The 12,977-nt window shown below is 31.8% G+C and overlaps 3 protein-coding genes across 8 annotated transcripts; all 3 read left to right on the top strand.

The window, feature by feature from the left end:
* Positions 1-109: 109 nt before the first annotated feature.
* On the top strand, positions 110-1,964 carry LOC144477346 (prenylated Rab acceptor protein 1-like). The gene is made up of 5 exons (XM_078195045.1): positions 110-127; positions 419-698; positions 973-1,206; positions 1,282-1,481; positions 1,553-1,964. Exons 2-5 carry the CDS (start codon positions 628-630, stop codon positions 1,657-1,659), a joined length of 612 nt encoding a protein of 203 aa, XP_078051171.1. The 5' UTR covers positions 110-127; positions 419-627; the 3' UTR covers positions 1,660-1,964.
* Positions 1,965-2,528: 564 nt separating this feature from the next.
* Positions 2,529-8,571, top strand: Subdued (anoctamin 1). Of its 5 annotated transcripts, none has more exons than XM_078194168.1 (12): positions 2,529-2,767; positions 2,870-3,152; positions 3,561-3,739; positions 3,811-3,936; positions 3,997-4,476; positions 5,136-5,529; positions 5,612-5,844; positions 5,916-6,113; positions 6,194-6,623; positions 6,700-6,905; positions 6,982-7,269; positions 7,408-8,571. In XM_078194168.1, the coding sequence occupies exons 3-12, from the start codon at positions 3,683-3,685 to the stop codon at positions 7,690-7,692; spliced, it is 2,697 nt and encodes an 898-aa protein (XP_078050294.1). In that variant the 5' UTR covers positions 2,529-2,767; positions 2,870-3,152; positions 3,561-3,682; the 3' UTR covers positions 7,693-8,571. The 5 variants fall into 5 exon arrangements, with proteins under 5 accessions (XP_078050294.1, XP_078050293.1, XP_078050290.1 ...); XM_078194167.1 differs by having other exon boundaries at positions 3,558-3,739; XM_078194164.1 differs by having other exon boundaries at positions 3,493-3,739.
* Positions 8,572-8,817: 246 nt separating this feature from the next.
* LOC144476863 (sorting and assembly machinery component 50 homolog B) lies at positions 8,818-12,625 on the top strand. Of its 2 annotated transcripts, XM_078194169.1 has the most exons (9): positions 8,818-9,124; positions 9,228-9,323; positions 10,247-10,333; positions 10,397-10,477; positions 10,596-10,814; positions 10,953-11,167; positions 11,233-11,611; positions 11,697-11,991; positions 12,261-12,625. In XM_078194169.1, the coding sequence occupies exons 2-9, from the start codon at positions 9,291-9,293 to the stop codon at positions 12,437-12,439; spliced, it is 1,488 nt and encodes a 495-aa protein (XP_078050295.1). In that variant the 5' UTR covers positions 8,818-9,124; positions 9,228-9,290; the 3' UTR covers positions 12,440-12,625. The 2 variants fall into 2 exon arrangements, with proteins under 2 accessions (XP_078050295.1, XP_078050296.1); XM_078194170.1 differs by lacking the exons at positions 8,818-9,124; positions 9,228-9,323 and adding an exon at positions 9,530-10,004.
* Positions 12,626-12,977: the final 352 nt, after the last annotated feature.

Here is a 12,977-nt window from a genome sequence, read left to right as displayed (position 1 = left end):
TAGCGACTGTCGATGGTGGGGGTAACATAGTGGTTCGATGTGCGATATGTGGGAATTTTACAGCCTACTGCCTTACCCAGCCTTACCTACTGTCAGAACGTGCTGGGAAATGGCGACCAAGCTCTGGGTAAAGTGATAGTAGGGATAGCGTTCGCGGTCCATTGTACACGTTGCAAACATCATGGGAATGAAGTAACAACTATCATCGTATCTTTTCATACTATATACGTAATTATTAACCCCAAAATTTACTTATTTCATAATGTAAAAGTTAGTGCAATAAATTTGATAGTTGTCGCTTCAGTCCTGTGACCTGTTCAATTCCACGATGTTTGCATTATGTACTGTGTAACTACGTGTAACGTGAACTTTGACCACGACAATTTCCCCCACCCTGAGCCCGGCCGCCATTTTACAGCACAAGCTGACAGCTTACGACGAGTTTCTTCTTCTTCTAAAACGAGGCTGCAGACGCCTGAACGCCACGCGGTGGGGATGCGAGGCTTCACGTGAAAAAAAAAACAAGCAAAACAGAAGATAAAAGATAGTTGTATGTAGTAGTAGCTTCTGGTTGCTTCTTTGTCACACGGTAATCATTTTTGAAAGATTTAAACAGTAAAAGAGAGAATGGCAGACGTGGAAATCGAGATCGCTGGTGACATGCAAATGCCCCAACAGAAACAAAAATCTGGCAGCGGGTAATAAAAGCATAATGATTTTATGAACTTTCAGTTGTTTACTAACCTACAAAGAAATGAATCACCACGTTGTCACTGCTTCAACAATGTGTCACGTTAACGCTTCGGGAACCTAAATTTTGTCATGCCAAGCTTTAATTAATAAATCGTATCTTTGAAGAACAATATGGTTTTTATACATATGGAAGACTGAGTATAAAACATGCAATCGATGTTAGGATTAAAGTAATCATATTGTAGACATTTCAGAAAATTATGGTATTTCAATGTTTAGGCTTGATTTTCTACAAATACCACAGTTGCCACTTAGCAATATTGGATACCCACAAGCTCATGAATGGATTGAACATCGGAAAGCTAATGTCAGGCCATGGTCTTTATTTATCAACACAAGCAACTTTAGGCCTCCTCCAAGTTTACCAAGATTAAGTAAAAGAATTGTGAGAAATATTGAATACTTCCAGAGCAACTATCTATTCGTGTTCATTGGACTAGTTATATATTGCTTGTAAGACATAGTTTATATTTTTCTATTTCATTATTAAGTAATGTTATCGTGAAAATAATATTATCTTAATATTAGGATAACATCACCACTTTTGCTGCTCGCTGTTGCAGCATCTCTTGGAACATGTTATAAAGTTTCACAGCGCCATGCTAAACAAGAACTTATGATATTTAATCATAAACTAACATTGGCTCAGGTATACAGTTTAGTTGGAATTTGTTCATTACCAATATTTTACCTAGTAGGAGCTGGTGCAGCACTCTTTTGGGTCCTTGGTAAATAAAAAAGAAATGTTTAAATAGAAATCCTTATTGAATATTTAATAAATGTATTAATTGTGTTTTAGGTGTATCCTGGTTTTTAATAACTTTACATGCCGCTTTTTATAATATTGATTCAGTCTTGTGCCCAGGAGAAGACGAGCTCAATTCCTTAGTTATGCAAGAAGTATGATCTGTATTATAATAGATTATTATTAATAACTGTACATAATAGGAAATACATTAATTCCAATCGGATTAAGAAAAATGATAATTTAACATTTAAGTAATGTATAGGAAATTTTAAATATATTATGGTTATATGGATTCATACATAATTGGTATAATTATAAACTATAATTTATATTACCATCTATGTATTTAATGAACATTATTGGATTGATATTACCTACACCTGTTGAAACGAAAAAAATCTTTGTAATAAAACCAAAGAATAATTTTGTACTACTAACTTTTTATAAAAAAATAAAGTATTTGTGTTTGTAATAATCAAAAGATAAAATGTAGTAATATTTCCATTATAGACCAATTTTGCGATTACATAAAACTTTCACATAAATATTTTTATTTGATTATACTTTCCCATTAAGCAATTTGTTATGAATTTGACAGTACGCATTTATGCAAAAAAGGGACCTAGGCATATAATTCTGTTCATCACATGGATTTGGCATCAACGTCTTGTCCAGTCAAATAGATGCCAAATCCAGGTCAAACTTGTAGCGTTGTCGCATTTATTATGAGTGCAACCGACCTGCCCCCTTTAAGCAAGCAGAGTTAGCTGACTGAGATAATTTATGTAATACATACTTCTACATAAAATAATATGTACTAGATACATAAAATATCTGTACCTAATTCTACGTCATAGAAAATGCAGAAAGTAAACAAAGTTTTCATTTAATTCAGTACGGTAGCTTCCATTATTGTATATTTTGTCTTCATCCTCATTGGCTGGCAACTACTTACCTCGTGTGACGATTATGTAATTTGAATTGCGTGAAATAAAACAAAAGAAAGTGTTTTGTTTTGGAAAATTATATCATAGAGAGCAGAGATTTTTTCTTGTGTTGTTGAAAACGTCGATGGGGAACAATATGTATACATATGTATCTATGCTTCCTTATGATGATGGTTTAATTTTCCTTTGTCGGGACGAAGCGATCATCCTTTAAATTGTATCACATTGAAAATACCATTGCCCTATATCTTTGTCAATTTGATGGTATATTTGTCATTAGTAAAGCACCTGCTTAGAACTATCACAACGTATTACACATGTATGTGGCTTTATTATGATGGTGTCAATTTGAATGCCCACGTGATCATTGAGAGACATACATATATTGTCTTCTAATTTTATATGTTATTGCAATTCGTAGGTACATATATGACGTATGCATCACATCATGCTTTATTTATTCATTTTTGTACCCTGGACCATGCGCTTGTACAGTGAATGAATAGTATGGGTGGAAAAATAAAATAACACAATTCAATTAAAACACGTGTTATAGTACGCGTAGAAGAAGGATTAAATTGTTAAATGTGTACGCGAGATGGATCTCCAATGCAAGGACGGATGTAAAATAATTTCCTGCTCCATATCTTAACAACATCCGGCAGTACATACAGATTTTTCAATGAGCATTCGACGAAACTTCTGTAAGAATATTTTACATTTAAAGTTTGTTATAGCATAAAAGTAGAAATAAAGAAATAATTTTGTTATATCACTATATTGCTCTTTTTTTAATTTTGTGTTATGTACATTATTCTGATATTTTTTATAATTCTGTTTAGTTTGCAGAGTTTAGCTAATAGCTATTATTGCTACTAGTTTATTTGTTTAATAATAATTTATCTTTAGTTCCCATCGCATATTTACTAGCTATTTTCATATAATTTGCTACGAAGGCTTAGTTAAAAAATTACAAAAACAGGTTTGCGTATAATACTTATATTTTTTAATTGCACAAATCCTGTTTATTTGGGTTGCATGTAGTATACGTTGTTTGAGTCAAATAATTAGGATTATTTGAGTACTGATCTATTGAATTAAAATGGAAGAAGAGGATGAAGAAGTTACCATACCTTGGATACCAAATAACTTCAGTGTAGGATCTGCACAAACTTTGTATCAAAGTGTTCGCAGTACCTTAAACGTTGATGAAAGCATTATTAGTACAGACAGCATGCAGAGTGCAATATCAATGGAAGAGTTTCGACAATACGACAATGACAATGAATTTGTAAGTTTTTATGTACCAGAACATCAAAACTATGTTCAGAATTATAAAGAATTAATTTAACATATTTATAGGTTCCAAATTCTAAAATAGGCTTTAGTTTATATTTTCAAGATGAAATTCGAACAATTGACTTTGTTCTTGTTTGGGATGAATATAGTACTGAAGCTCAATCACATCGTAGTGTGGAATATAGACGGGTAAGTTCAATTTCAATTAAATGCATCACAGTCAACATTGTACTTATTATCAATTTCTAGGTGTTTGAAAAAAACTTGGAAATAGAAGGTTTGGAAATGGAATATGAGAATGCAGAACCAAATGGTCTCAATTTTATAAAAATACATGCACCAAGAGAAGTGTTAAGACGGTATGCTGAAATATTAAAGCTTAGACTGCCAATGAAGGAATTAAGTAATTTGAGAATTCCTGAGAATCGTAGCAATACATTGATCAATGAAGTCAATTCTTTATTCAAAAGAATTATGAGTAAATATTATGTTGATCAAACTATTTTCCCAAAAATAAAACACAACTTTTCAGCGGTTTACAGCCGCGATAAAGAATATTTATTCGACATAGATGCACCTAATTTTTTTACTGCCGCCACACGAGCTAGAATAGTACAGTTTATTTTAGACAGAACAAGATTTACAGAGTCCATGAATGATGATTTTGCATTTGGAATAGAAAGACTAATTTCAGGCAAGACATATGTAGCTGCTTATCCACTACACGATGTAAGTTGAATTCTTTTAGTTTTTACATAAAATACATCGCTTAATTTGAAAAATATCACATTCAAACAATTCACGATTTAAATGGCCATTTAACACGTTGAGCCCGGCATCGATATTACTGTGTTTTCCGTTTGGCCGGCAACGAGCAAGCATTTGTCAATATTCACGCGAGAATAAGAGGAGAAGGTCCCTAGGGACCGACACCGGGCTCAACGTGTTAAATGTCCATTTAAATGTCCCTTTAAATGTCCATTTAAATGGTTATTATAGGATTTCCGTATCTTGTCCTAATCCGCTTTCATGCGTTTATTGCGATAGTTAGGATACGGTTATATGACCATCAATAATTGTACAATGACCATTTTTCTTCGCACGTGCGGAAATCATAAAAGTGTCATAAAAGTAAATTGTTATTTTGGGGATAATATGGGTGTGAGAAACTTGCATCCCCAGTGATTGGGCATTGTATTGTACCTGTACCTTCATAAACCTTACTTTACCTTTTTATACTCATACCAGGGTACTCAGCAGGGTATACTATTAATATGCGGCGGTAATAATGCCGTCGAATGACGTCACTAAGCAACGCCGTATACTTCATGGCATGTCTTTAAATTTTTATTTGTTTAAATGTCTATTTTCAACTAATTTTTTTTTAGGGAGACCTACAATCACCAGAATCTATGAGATATCTTTTATACACTGAATGGGCCAGTTTAAAGAAATGTCTTCATTATCAACCTTTAGATTATGTTAAAGAATATTTTGGTGTAAAAATTGGACTTTATTTTGCTTGGCTTGGATTTTACACGCATATGCTAATACCAGCCAGTATTGTTGGTCTTCTTTGCTTCATATATAGTTGTATGACCTTGTACTATAATGAACCAAGTGAGGATGTTTGCAATGGCAATGGTACTATCCTAATGTGCCCTTTATGCGATAAATTGTGTAGTTATTGGGATTTAAAAGAGACTTGTCTCCATTCAAGAATTACATATTTATTTGACAATCCATCTACCGTATTTTTTTCGATATTTATGTCATTGTGGGGTATGTATTATTGTAAAATATCAATCACTATTAATATTAAAATCTAGATCTTTAATTATTTACTTTATATGCTTTTTATCAGCTACATTATTTTTGGAATTATGGAAAAGATATTCGGCTGAAATAACGCATAGATGGGACCTGACTGGTTTAGATGCTCAAGAGGAACATCCTCGACCTCAGTACTTAGCACGTTTAGCCCATATAAAGAAGAAGTCCCTTAATATTATTACAAATACTGAAGAACCGCAGGTGCCTTTTTGGAAAATGAGAGTACCAGCAACGATCCTTAGTTTTTCAGTTGTTTTATTGTTGGTATGCTAGTTTTAGATATTATATACTGTATTTTACGATAATTCAAATTAAAAGTGTATTTCATGTTATAGATTGCAATAGCGATGGCCGCTGTGTTGGGAGTTGTTCTGTATAGAATGTCTGTGTTAACTGCGTTAAGTGTTTATGGACAACCTATGGTAACTAGTTATGCAATACTCTTTACAACAGCTACTGCAGCAAGCATCAATTTATGTTGCATTATTGTCTTCAATTGGATCTACGTTTGGTTGGCTGAATATTTAACAGAGGTATTTCGAATGAAGATGGATTTTTAATTTACATGTTTTTGTTTTATTTTCTTTTGTAATGAGTTTCATTAATTTTACAGATCGAATTGCTTCGTACACAAACTGAATTCGACGATAGTTTAACGTTAAAAATATATCTACTTGAATTCGTAAATTATTACGCTTCCATATTTTATATAGCATTTTTCAAAGGAAAGTTTGTTGGATATCCCGGTGGTTACAATCGATTTTTCGATTATCGGCAAGAAGAATGTGGCCCCGGTGGCTGCCTTATGGAATTATGTATACAATTAAGTATTATTATGATTGGCAAACAAGCAATGAACACGATATTAGAAATGCTATATCCGTTGTTTTTTAAATGGTTAAACACATTGAAAGTACATGTTGGAATGAGTATGATCAATGGCGAAAGAAAAAATAATTCTAGAAAGTATCTCCAGTGGATCAAAGACTATAAATTAGTAGAATGGGGTCCAAGAAGTTTATTTCCAGAATATTTGGAAATGGGTAATTACATGAAGTTTATTATAATTTTTTATTTTTAGAATTCTAACTGATTTTTAATAATTTCTATGTATTCTAGTATTACAATATGGATTTGTTACCATTTTCGTTGCTGCATTTCCATTGGCACCATTTTTTGCACTATTGAATAACGTTTTTGAGATGCGTCTTGATGCAAAAAAATTGTTGATAATGTACAGAAGACCAGTTGGACAACGGGTTATAGATATAGGTGTATGGTATCGTATTCTCGATTTCATCTCCAAGCTCGCTGTTATAACTAATGTAGGTTTAAATATTTAACAATACTGTATTGCAGGTAATACAATACACAAACGTATATGTAACTAATATGTTTCAGGCATTCATTATAGCTTTTACATCGAATTTTATACCAAGATTAGTATATCGAATTACTGTTTCCGATAATTATTCGTTAGAAGGTTTTCTAGACCATTCGCTGTCAAAGTTCAATACAAGTGAACTAAGAAATGGGACGGCGCCGACTTCCTTATCCGCTCATCATCAAATAGATATATGCAGATATCCAGATTACAGAGAACCACCAAACTCTCCAAATAAATATCAATATACAATTATGTTCTGGCATGTATTAGCAGCTAGATTAGCTTTCATTGTCGTTTTCGAGGTGCATATATCTCACTACTTATTTATTTATGTCAATGTTATGTAATTCTAATAATTTACCATTTATAATTCAGTTTTCGAAAGTGCGTGTGTATTGGGCATTTTATTATATAAAATTAATTAAATTCATCGTTTACAGAACATCGTTGCTCTCGTAATGATACTAATACGATGGTGCATTCCTGATATGAATCCAAAATTACGCGACAGAATTCGACGTGAAGCGTATATAACTAATGAAACAATTATTCGGCAAGAAGCACAACGTGCGTGCGGGAGATCTGTTGAAGTAAACGCAAATGGCAATCGTTTGAATCGAGTAATGAGAAACAGTATATCAAATTCAGAATTTGATTTGGAAATACATGGAAGTCCTGTACCTTCTACCAATACAAATTCAAGAGTTGGTCCAGCTGCATTATGATAATGACGATACTGCCATACTAGTCGTAATAACATGTAGTGGCAACATCAACATGAATTAAATTAATAAGATTTAAATCAGTATAGCCGTTAACAATGTTGATGGCAAAATGAAAATTGAAGAAAGCAATAATGTCGATTAATTATAAAAAGAATTATAAAAGGGAGATAGAATTCTCATTACGGAAAGATTTTATGATATTATATATTTGTGATAGGAAATTATATAAATTTTGCGATACTATTCCTTCCACTGAATAACAAATGGCTTATAATTTATTTGTTGAAGGAATGTTACAAAGAAAATATATTTATCTGAAATAAATATATGTCTACGTATATACGAAAATATAATACCGACTATTGTCAATTTCTACAAATTTTATTTTATCGTGGTCAACAACAAAATACTATGTTATCACTGAATATTCAAGGTGAGTCACCAGATATTAATTTTATAAATAGATTTATAAGTCTTCCTTTGACTAAAGTTCCTGCAAATGATCAGATTAAGATTAATAAGTGGTATTTGTGTTATGTTCAATTTTGATATGGAGTTTAACTTTTACTAAAACATAAGTTTTTATTCTGAATGGGGCTCATTTTTATCAATATCATAACATAATCTACCTCTATTAAGATATGGTAATTATGGAAATCTTCATACTGTGATGATTCCAAGATCTGTAATTCTTTTATATGTTTACATATAAACATTATATATTTAATTATAAGAGACATTTACATATACATATTAAGTTGCCATATCTGATATTGTTAATATTATTTTTATGCAATGAAAAATATACAATTGAGTTAATATATGTAATCGTTATGTTTTATAATTTCATTTGTAAAATAAAATACTAATTAATATTAATCATTTTCACTTTGCAAACATTTTCTTCCTAATAATGGTTTCAATGTATTTTAAAACATAAACCAGAATTGTTCAATTTGTAAAATTAAAGACGAGTGTAATATTTATATTTTATAACTACATTGTTGTTTATAAATATTATTAAAAAAAAACAATTTTAGAGAAAAAATTCTTTGTTAATGGTAATAACTTAATTCTTAGTGCCGAACGACGATATATCACTTGAAACGAGATACGGGACAACTTGCATACCACAGGACACCGTAAACGCAGTTTGTGCGTTTATGATAGTTATCAAACGGTTCAAATGACAAGCCGTCGTTCATCGATACGGCGGAACTAAAATCTTTCTTTCAGTCTTTCTTGATCAGTTTAGTGAGTAGTCAGTGTTCGAAAACCGTCAACGTTTTGTTCAGTATCAGTAGTAAAGTTAGAAGCAGAAAGTTTTGTGTATTTTGTTGCTACCATTTTATAAAAACTACACCCTGTTACGGAAATGGATGACGAAGAATTAGTCCGAATTGATGACGCGTGAGAACACAATGAAGAATTTGTAAGCTTTTTTAGGCATATCCTGTAGTGGATATGTCTACGCTTGCCGCGCATTATGAAGTTGTCATCTTGTTCTCAGGGCCAATATTGGTTATTTTTTTTAGAAATTATTGAAAATGGAATACTTATAGTTTATACTATGTGACCTGCATAAAATTGACCAACCGATGATTAGTGAAAATAGGCGTTGTAAAAGAGAAGTTAGTTTTTTTTATTTTGATCATTCCTTATACTGTTATTATTTATGTGATTTTCAATAAGTATTGTAATATAATTGGCATTACATTACTCTCCCATTCTTCCCCAGTATGCTGCATTTTGAATTTTTTAACTATCATTCTTATTTTGGTTTTTATGAGTTTTTTCGGCAACCCTAGTAAATTCCTCAAATTCGTACGGTTATCATCGCATAGGCATCGGTTTTCGTTCGGCACTAAAAGGGTTAACTGTGTTAATAAGGCCACATATAGGAAATTTTGCTGTAAAAATGAGAAAATTGAACATGATTATGTGATTTCAATCATGAAATATTTTTTACCGCGTTCGGTAAATCAGAGCTAGAGCAATTTAGAGACCAGTAACACCGTAATCAGAGAAGTTATCCAGTTGCGTAAAAGAAGTTTAGTTCTAGTACAAGTACACAGACGTACAGAGGGCGATGTTTTATCTTTCATGTTTCACTATCGGTGATAGCAATCATAGCAATGCCATACCGCTGAATCTCAATCATTCTGAATATTTAATTTGAAAAATTTACCCCCTTTTTGTTATTGTCAATTATTAAAAAGGACTTGACAAAATTTAGCATAATATGTTAATGTAAGTTCTCATGAAATTGTATACGATTAATTTTAATAAAAATGGGAACTGTCTACGCAAAGGTAAGTGTATATTATTAGAAGAATACGCTATAACCTAAAATCGAGAACATTAATTTACAGCATGAGTAATTTCTAATAATAATTCATTTCTATGTAATCTTTTACTTAGAATCTGTATTAGCTTTCCCTATTTTCATTTATTTCATAGTATGTCCTTTTCTATTGTATTTTTCATTCATCCTTCATATCTGATTTTCTTATCAATATTTTTAATAACAATTAACATACTTTATCGTTCGTAGGAAACAACTATGCCGAAAAATCTTAATCAAGATTCAAATCATGACAATCCTAAAGAAAGATACAACCACCAAGGAAAAGAAGATTCTGTAAGTAATTTCTATTCATATTTCAGATTGTGTTCACATGTTTATACTAATCTTTGCTTGCAGTCTGCATATTTTAATAAACAAAGAGATTTATTAGAGAAAGATGAAGTAAAAGAGAAAACTATCGACTTACAGACAGTTAAGGTATATTTAAATTTAGATTCTTATTTAAAATCTTATTATTTTGTATTGAAAATAATTTGACCTGCTCCTAAGTAAAATAAAGAAAATATATTAACATCTAATTTTTTTTCTAAAACAGACAAGAGTTGACAGAGTACACATAGATGGTCTTAAGCGTACAAAAGATGACATAATAAAAGCCCAAGTAATAGACCTGTTTAGAGCTAAAGACTTTCGAGATGTTATTATACGTGCCCATAAAGTCAAAGGAAAGCTAGAATCGTTAGGATGTTTCAGAAGTGTTGGAGTTTACATTGATACGAGTGAAGGTCCTCATGCCAGCCCAGAAGGCGTTGAAGTGGGTCTATATAATTACACACTAATTCAACAACAAATGAGTAATTTCTCAGATTTAATTCTTTTCAGTTCATTGACAAAATGTTTACTTAAAGATTAGATATTCCCATGACAAATTTCAAGTCACATGGTCTTTCAGATCACCTTTACGGTACATGAAATAAGACGATTAATAGGTGGAATTAATACTATGGTTGGAAATAATGAAGGTTCCGTAACTATTGGAGCAAAAGCACCGAACTTATTTGGTAGAGGAGAACGACTTCAAATGGAATATTCTCATGGTACAAAAAGTTCCACAAATATAAACGTGTCAGCTGTTAAACCACTTGTAAATAGTTGGCTAAACACAGTGTATGTAAGACTATTTCTCTTTTAATAATTTACGTTTTCATTATAATAATTAATTTGTTTTTTAGGCTAACTGCTAGTGTGTATAATCAAACTAGTGATTTTCCATGGTCTGGTTTTAATCAGTGTGACAAAGGCCTTTTGCTAGATATTGGTTTTAATCCAGATGGAGCAGGAATACTGAAACATAATTTACAGTATGAAGCCACATGTAGAAAAATTGTTTGTTCTAAGCAAGCGTCTTTTGCCGTACGTGAACAAAGTGGTCCGAGTTTAAAATCTGCGTTACGACATATTTGTTCCATTGATAAACGAGACTCTACCATATTTCCTACCATGGGAAGTCTTGTACAATTTTCTACGGAGGTAGCCGGACTTGGTGGAAATATTGGTTTTGTAAAAAATGAACTTACTATGCAAGCTAATTGGTCACCACACGAATATTTTGCAAGTATTATTCAATTTAATTATATAATGCTCATGCACTTCGTTCTATCTTCTATAACTAACGTTATTATGGGCTTTTAAATAGACTTTCCAATTGGGTCTTCAATCTGGACTACTCCGCGGATTTAACGACGAGAAGATGATAAGCATAGCCGATCGCTTCTTTTTGGGTGGCCCAATGAATCTTAGAGGATTCGAAATGAGAGGATGTGGTCCTCGTGACAAAAACAACTCATTAGGTGGTGATGCATATTGGGCAGCAGCACTTCATTTGTATACACCATTGCCATTTAGACCTGGTCGGAATGGTATTGGAGATTTGTTCAGGTTACATGGTTTCGTCAATGGTGGAAATATATCAACAATTTCAGATAATTTCGGTATGAATATTTATAAAATTATCTAATAATGATAATACGTTAATTAAAAAAATTTTAGGCTGTAATAAGTTCTTATTAATAATTTTGGTGTTGCAACGTCTTAGAATTACTACAAAGTACAGTATTCTTTTAAACTAACGAAGAAAGCTTACTGACAAAATTGATAACTCTATTTCAATTTAATTCTTGTTTAAACTTGTAAAATTGTAGGATTTCCATGAGCTCAAATTCTCGTAGATACTTTAAAATGACAATATTTTAATTTTCAGATTTGAATAAAAATATGGAAATCTTTACGAAAAATGTACGTTCTTCAGCGGGTGGTGGTATCGTAATGAAATTGGGAAATGTTGCCAGAGTCGAATTGAATATAGTTATGCCTTTGAGGTTTATGAAAGAAGACGTATTGCGATCGATTCAATTTGGTATTGGATTGCAATACTTATAAGTATTTATTTGGAAGTAGTAAATTGCATATCTTGTATTATTTTTTATGTCAGTAATGTGGCTGTACAATAAATTACCATTATGATTGTAATATTATTACTGTTACAAAGATGCATTCTAATTATTTTAATGTGATTAGCATTTAATGTTCAAACAAATGTTTCCAATAAAGGCTAGTACAAATTCTATGAACATTTAATAATAATTGTCCATTTTTTTATCATGTTGCAAGGCTGTGAAATCCTGTATGCAATGGTACATTTCATTCTTTTGTTTGCATCAGCATGCACACGCATCATTTCTAGGAAACTATACAAGATTTCATCAGTTGATGAATCATTTTCCTCATGCTGACTAATTAGGAAATACTTATTTCCTGATCACACAAATTCGTGCATGAATTTCCTTATGTACGTAATTTTGTAGAAAAATCGAAACTTAATTTGTGTATGCGAGCACGATCTGTCATTATCAATTGTTTTACATACACGGGGATGTATATGTCGTCTTAGGGAATAAGTAAAATCGTGCAGGAGTAG

Source organism: Augochlora pura, chromosome 11, assembly GCF_028453695.1.
Source record: "Augochlora pura isolate Apur16 chromosome 11, APUR_v2.2.1, whole genome shotgun sequence".
In the NCBI taxonomy this organism is placed as follows: Eukaryota; Metazoa; Arthropoda; class Insecta; order Hymenoptera; family Halictidae; genus Augochlora; species Augochlora pura.
The sequence above is the reverse complement of the archived record's forward strand: the minus strand, read 5'-3'. Positions and strand labels throughout refer to the sequence as shown.

Coding starts and splice junctions, on each gene's coding strand:
- LOC144477346 (XM_078195045.1), top strand. CDS start 628: ATGGCAGACGTGGAAATCGAGATCGCTGGTGACATGCAAATGCCCCAA. Junction 699..972: donor AAACAAAAATCTGGCAGCGG/GTAATAAAAGCA, acceptor TTCAATGTTTAG/GCTTGATTTTCTACAAATAC. Junction 1,482..1,552: donor AGCACTCTTTTGGGTCCTTG/GTAAATAAAAAA, acceptor ATTGTGTTTTAG/GTGTATCCTGGTTTTTAATA.
- Subdued (XM_078194164.1), top strand. CDS start 3,551: ATGGAAGAAGAGGATGAAGAAGTTACCATACCTTGGATACCAAATAAC. Junction 5,530..5,611: donor GATATTTATGTCATTGTGGG/GTATGTATTATT, acceptor GCTTTTTATCAG/CTACATTATTTTTGGAATTA. Junction 5,845..5,915: donor TTTCAGTTGTTTTATTGTTG/GTATGCTAGTTT, acceptor TTCATGTTATAG/ATTGCAATAGCGATGGCCGC.
- LOC144476863 (XM_078194169.1), top strand. CDS start 9,291: ATGATTAGTGAAAATAGGCGTTGTAAAAGAGAA. Junction 11,612..11,696: donor GGTCACCACACGAATATTTT/GCAAGTATTATT, acceptor GCTTTTAAATAG/ACTTTCCAATTGGGTCTTCA. Junction 11,992..12,260: donor AACAATTTCAGATAATTTCG/GTATGAATATTT, acceptor TTTAATTTTCAG/ATTTGAATAAAAATATGGAA.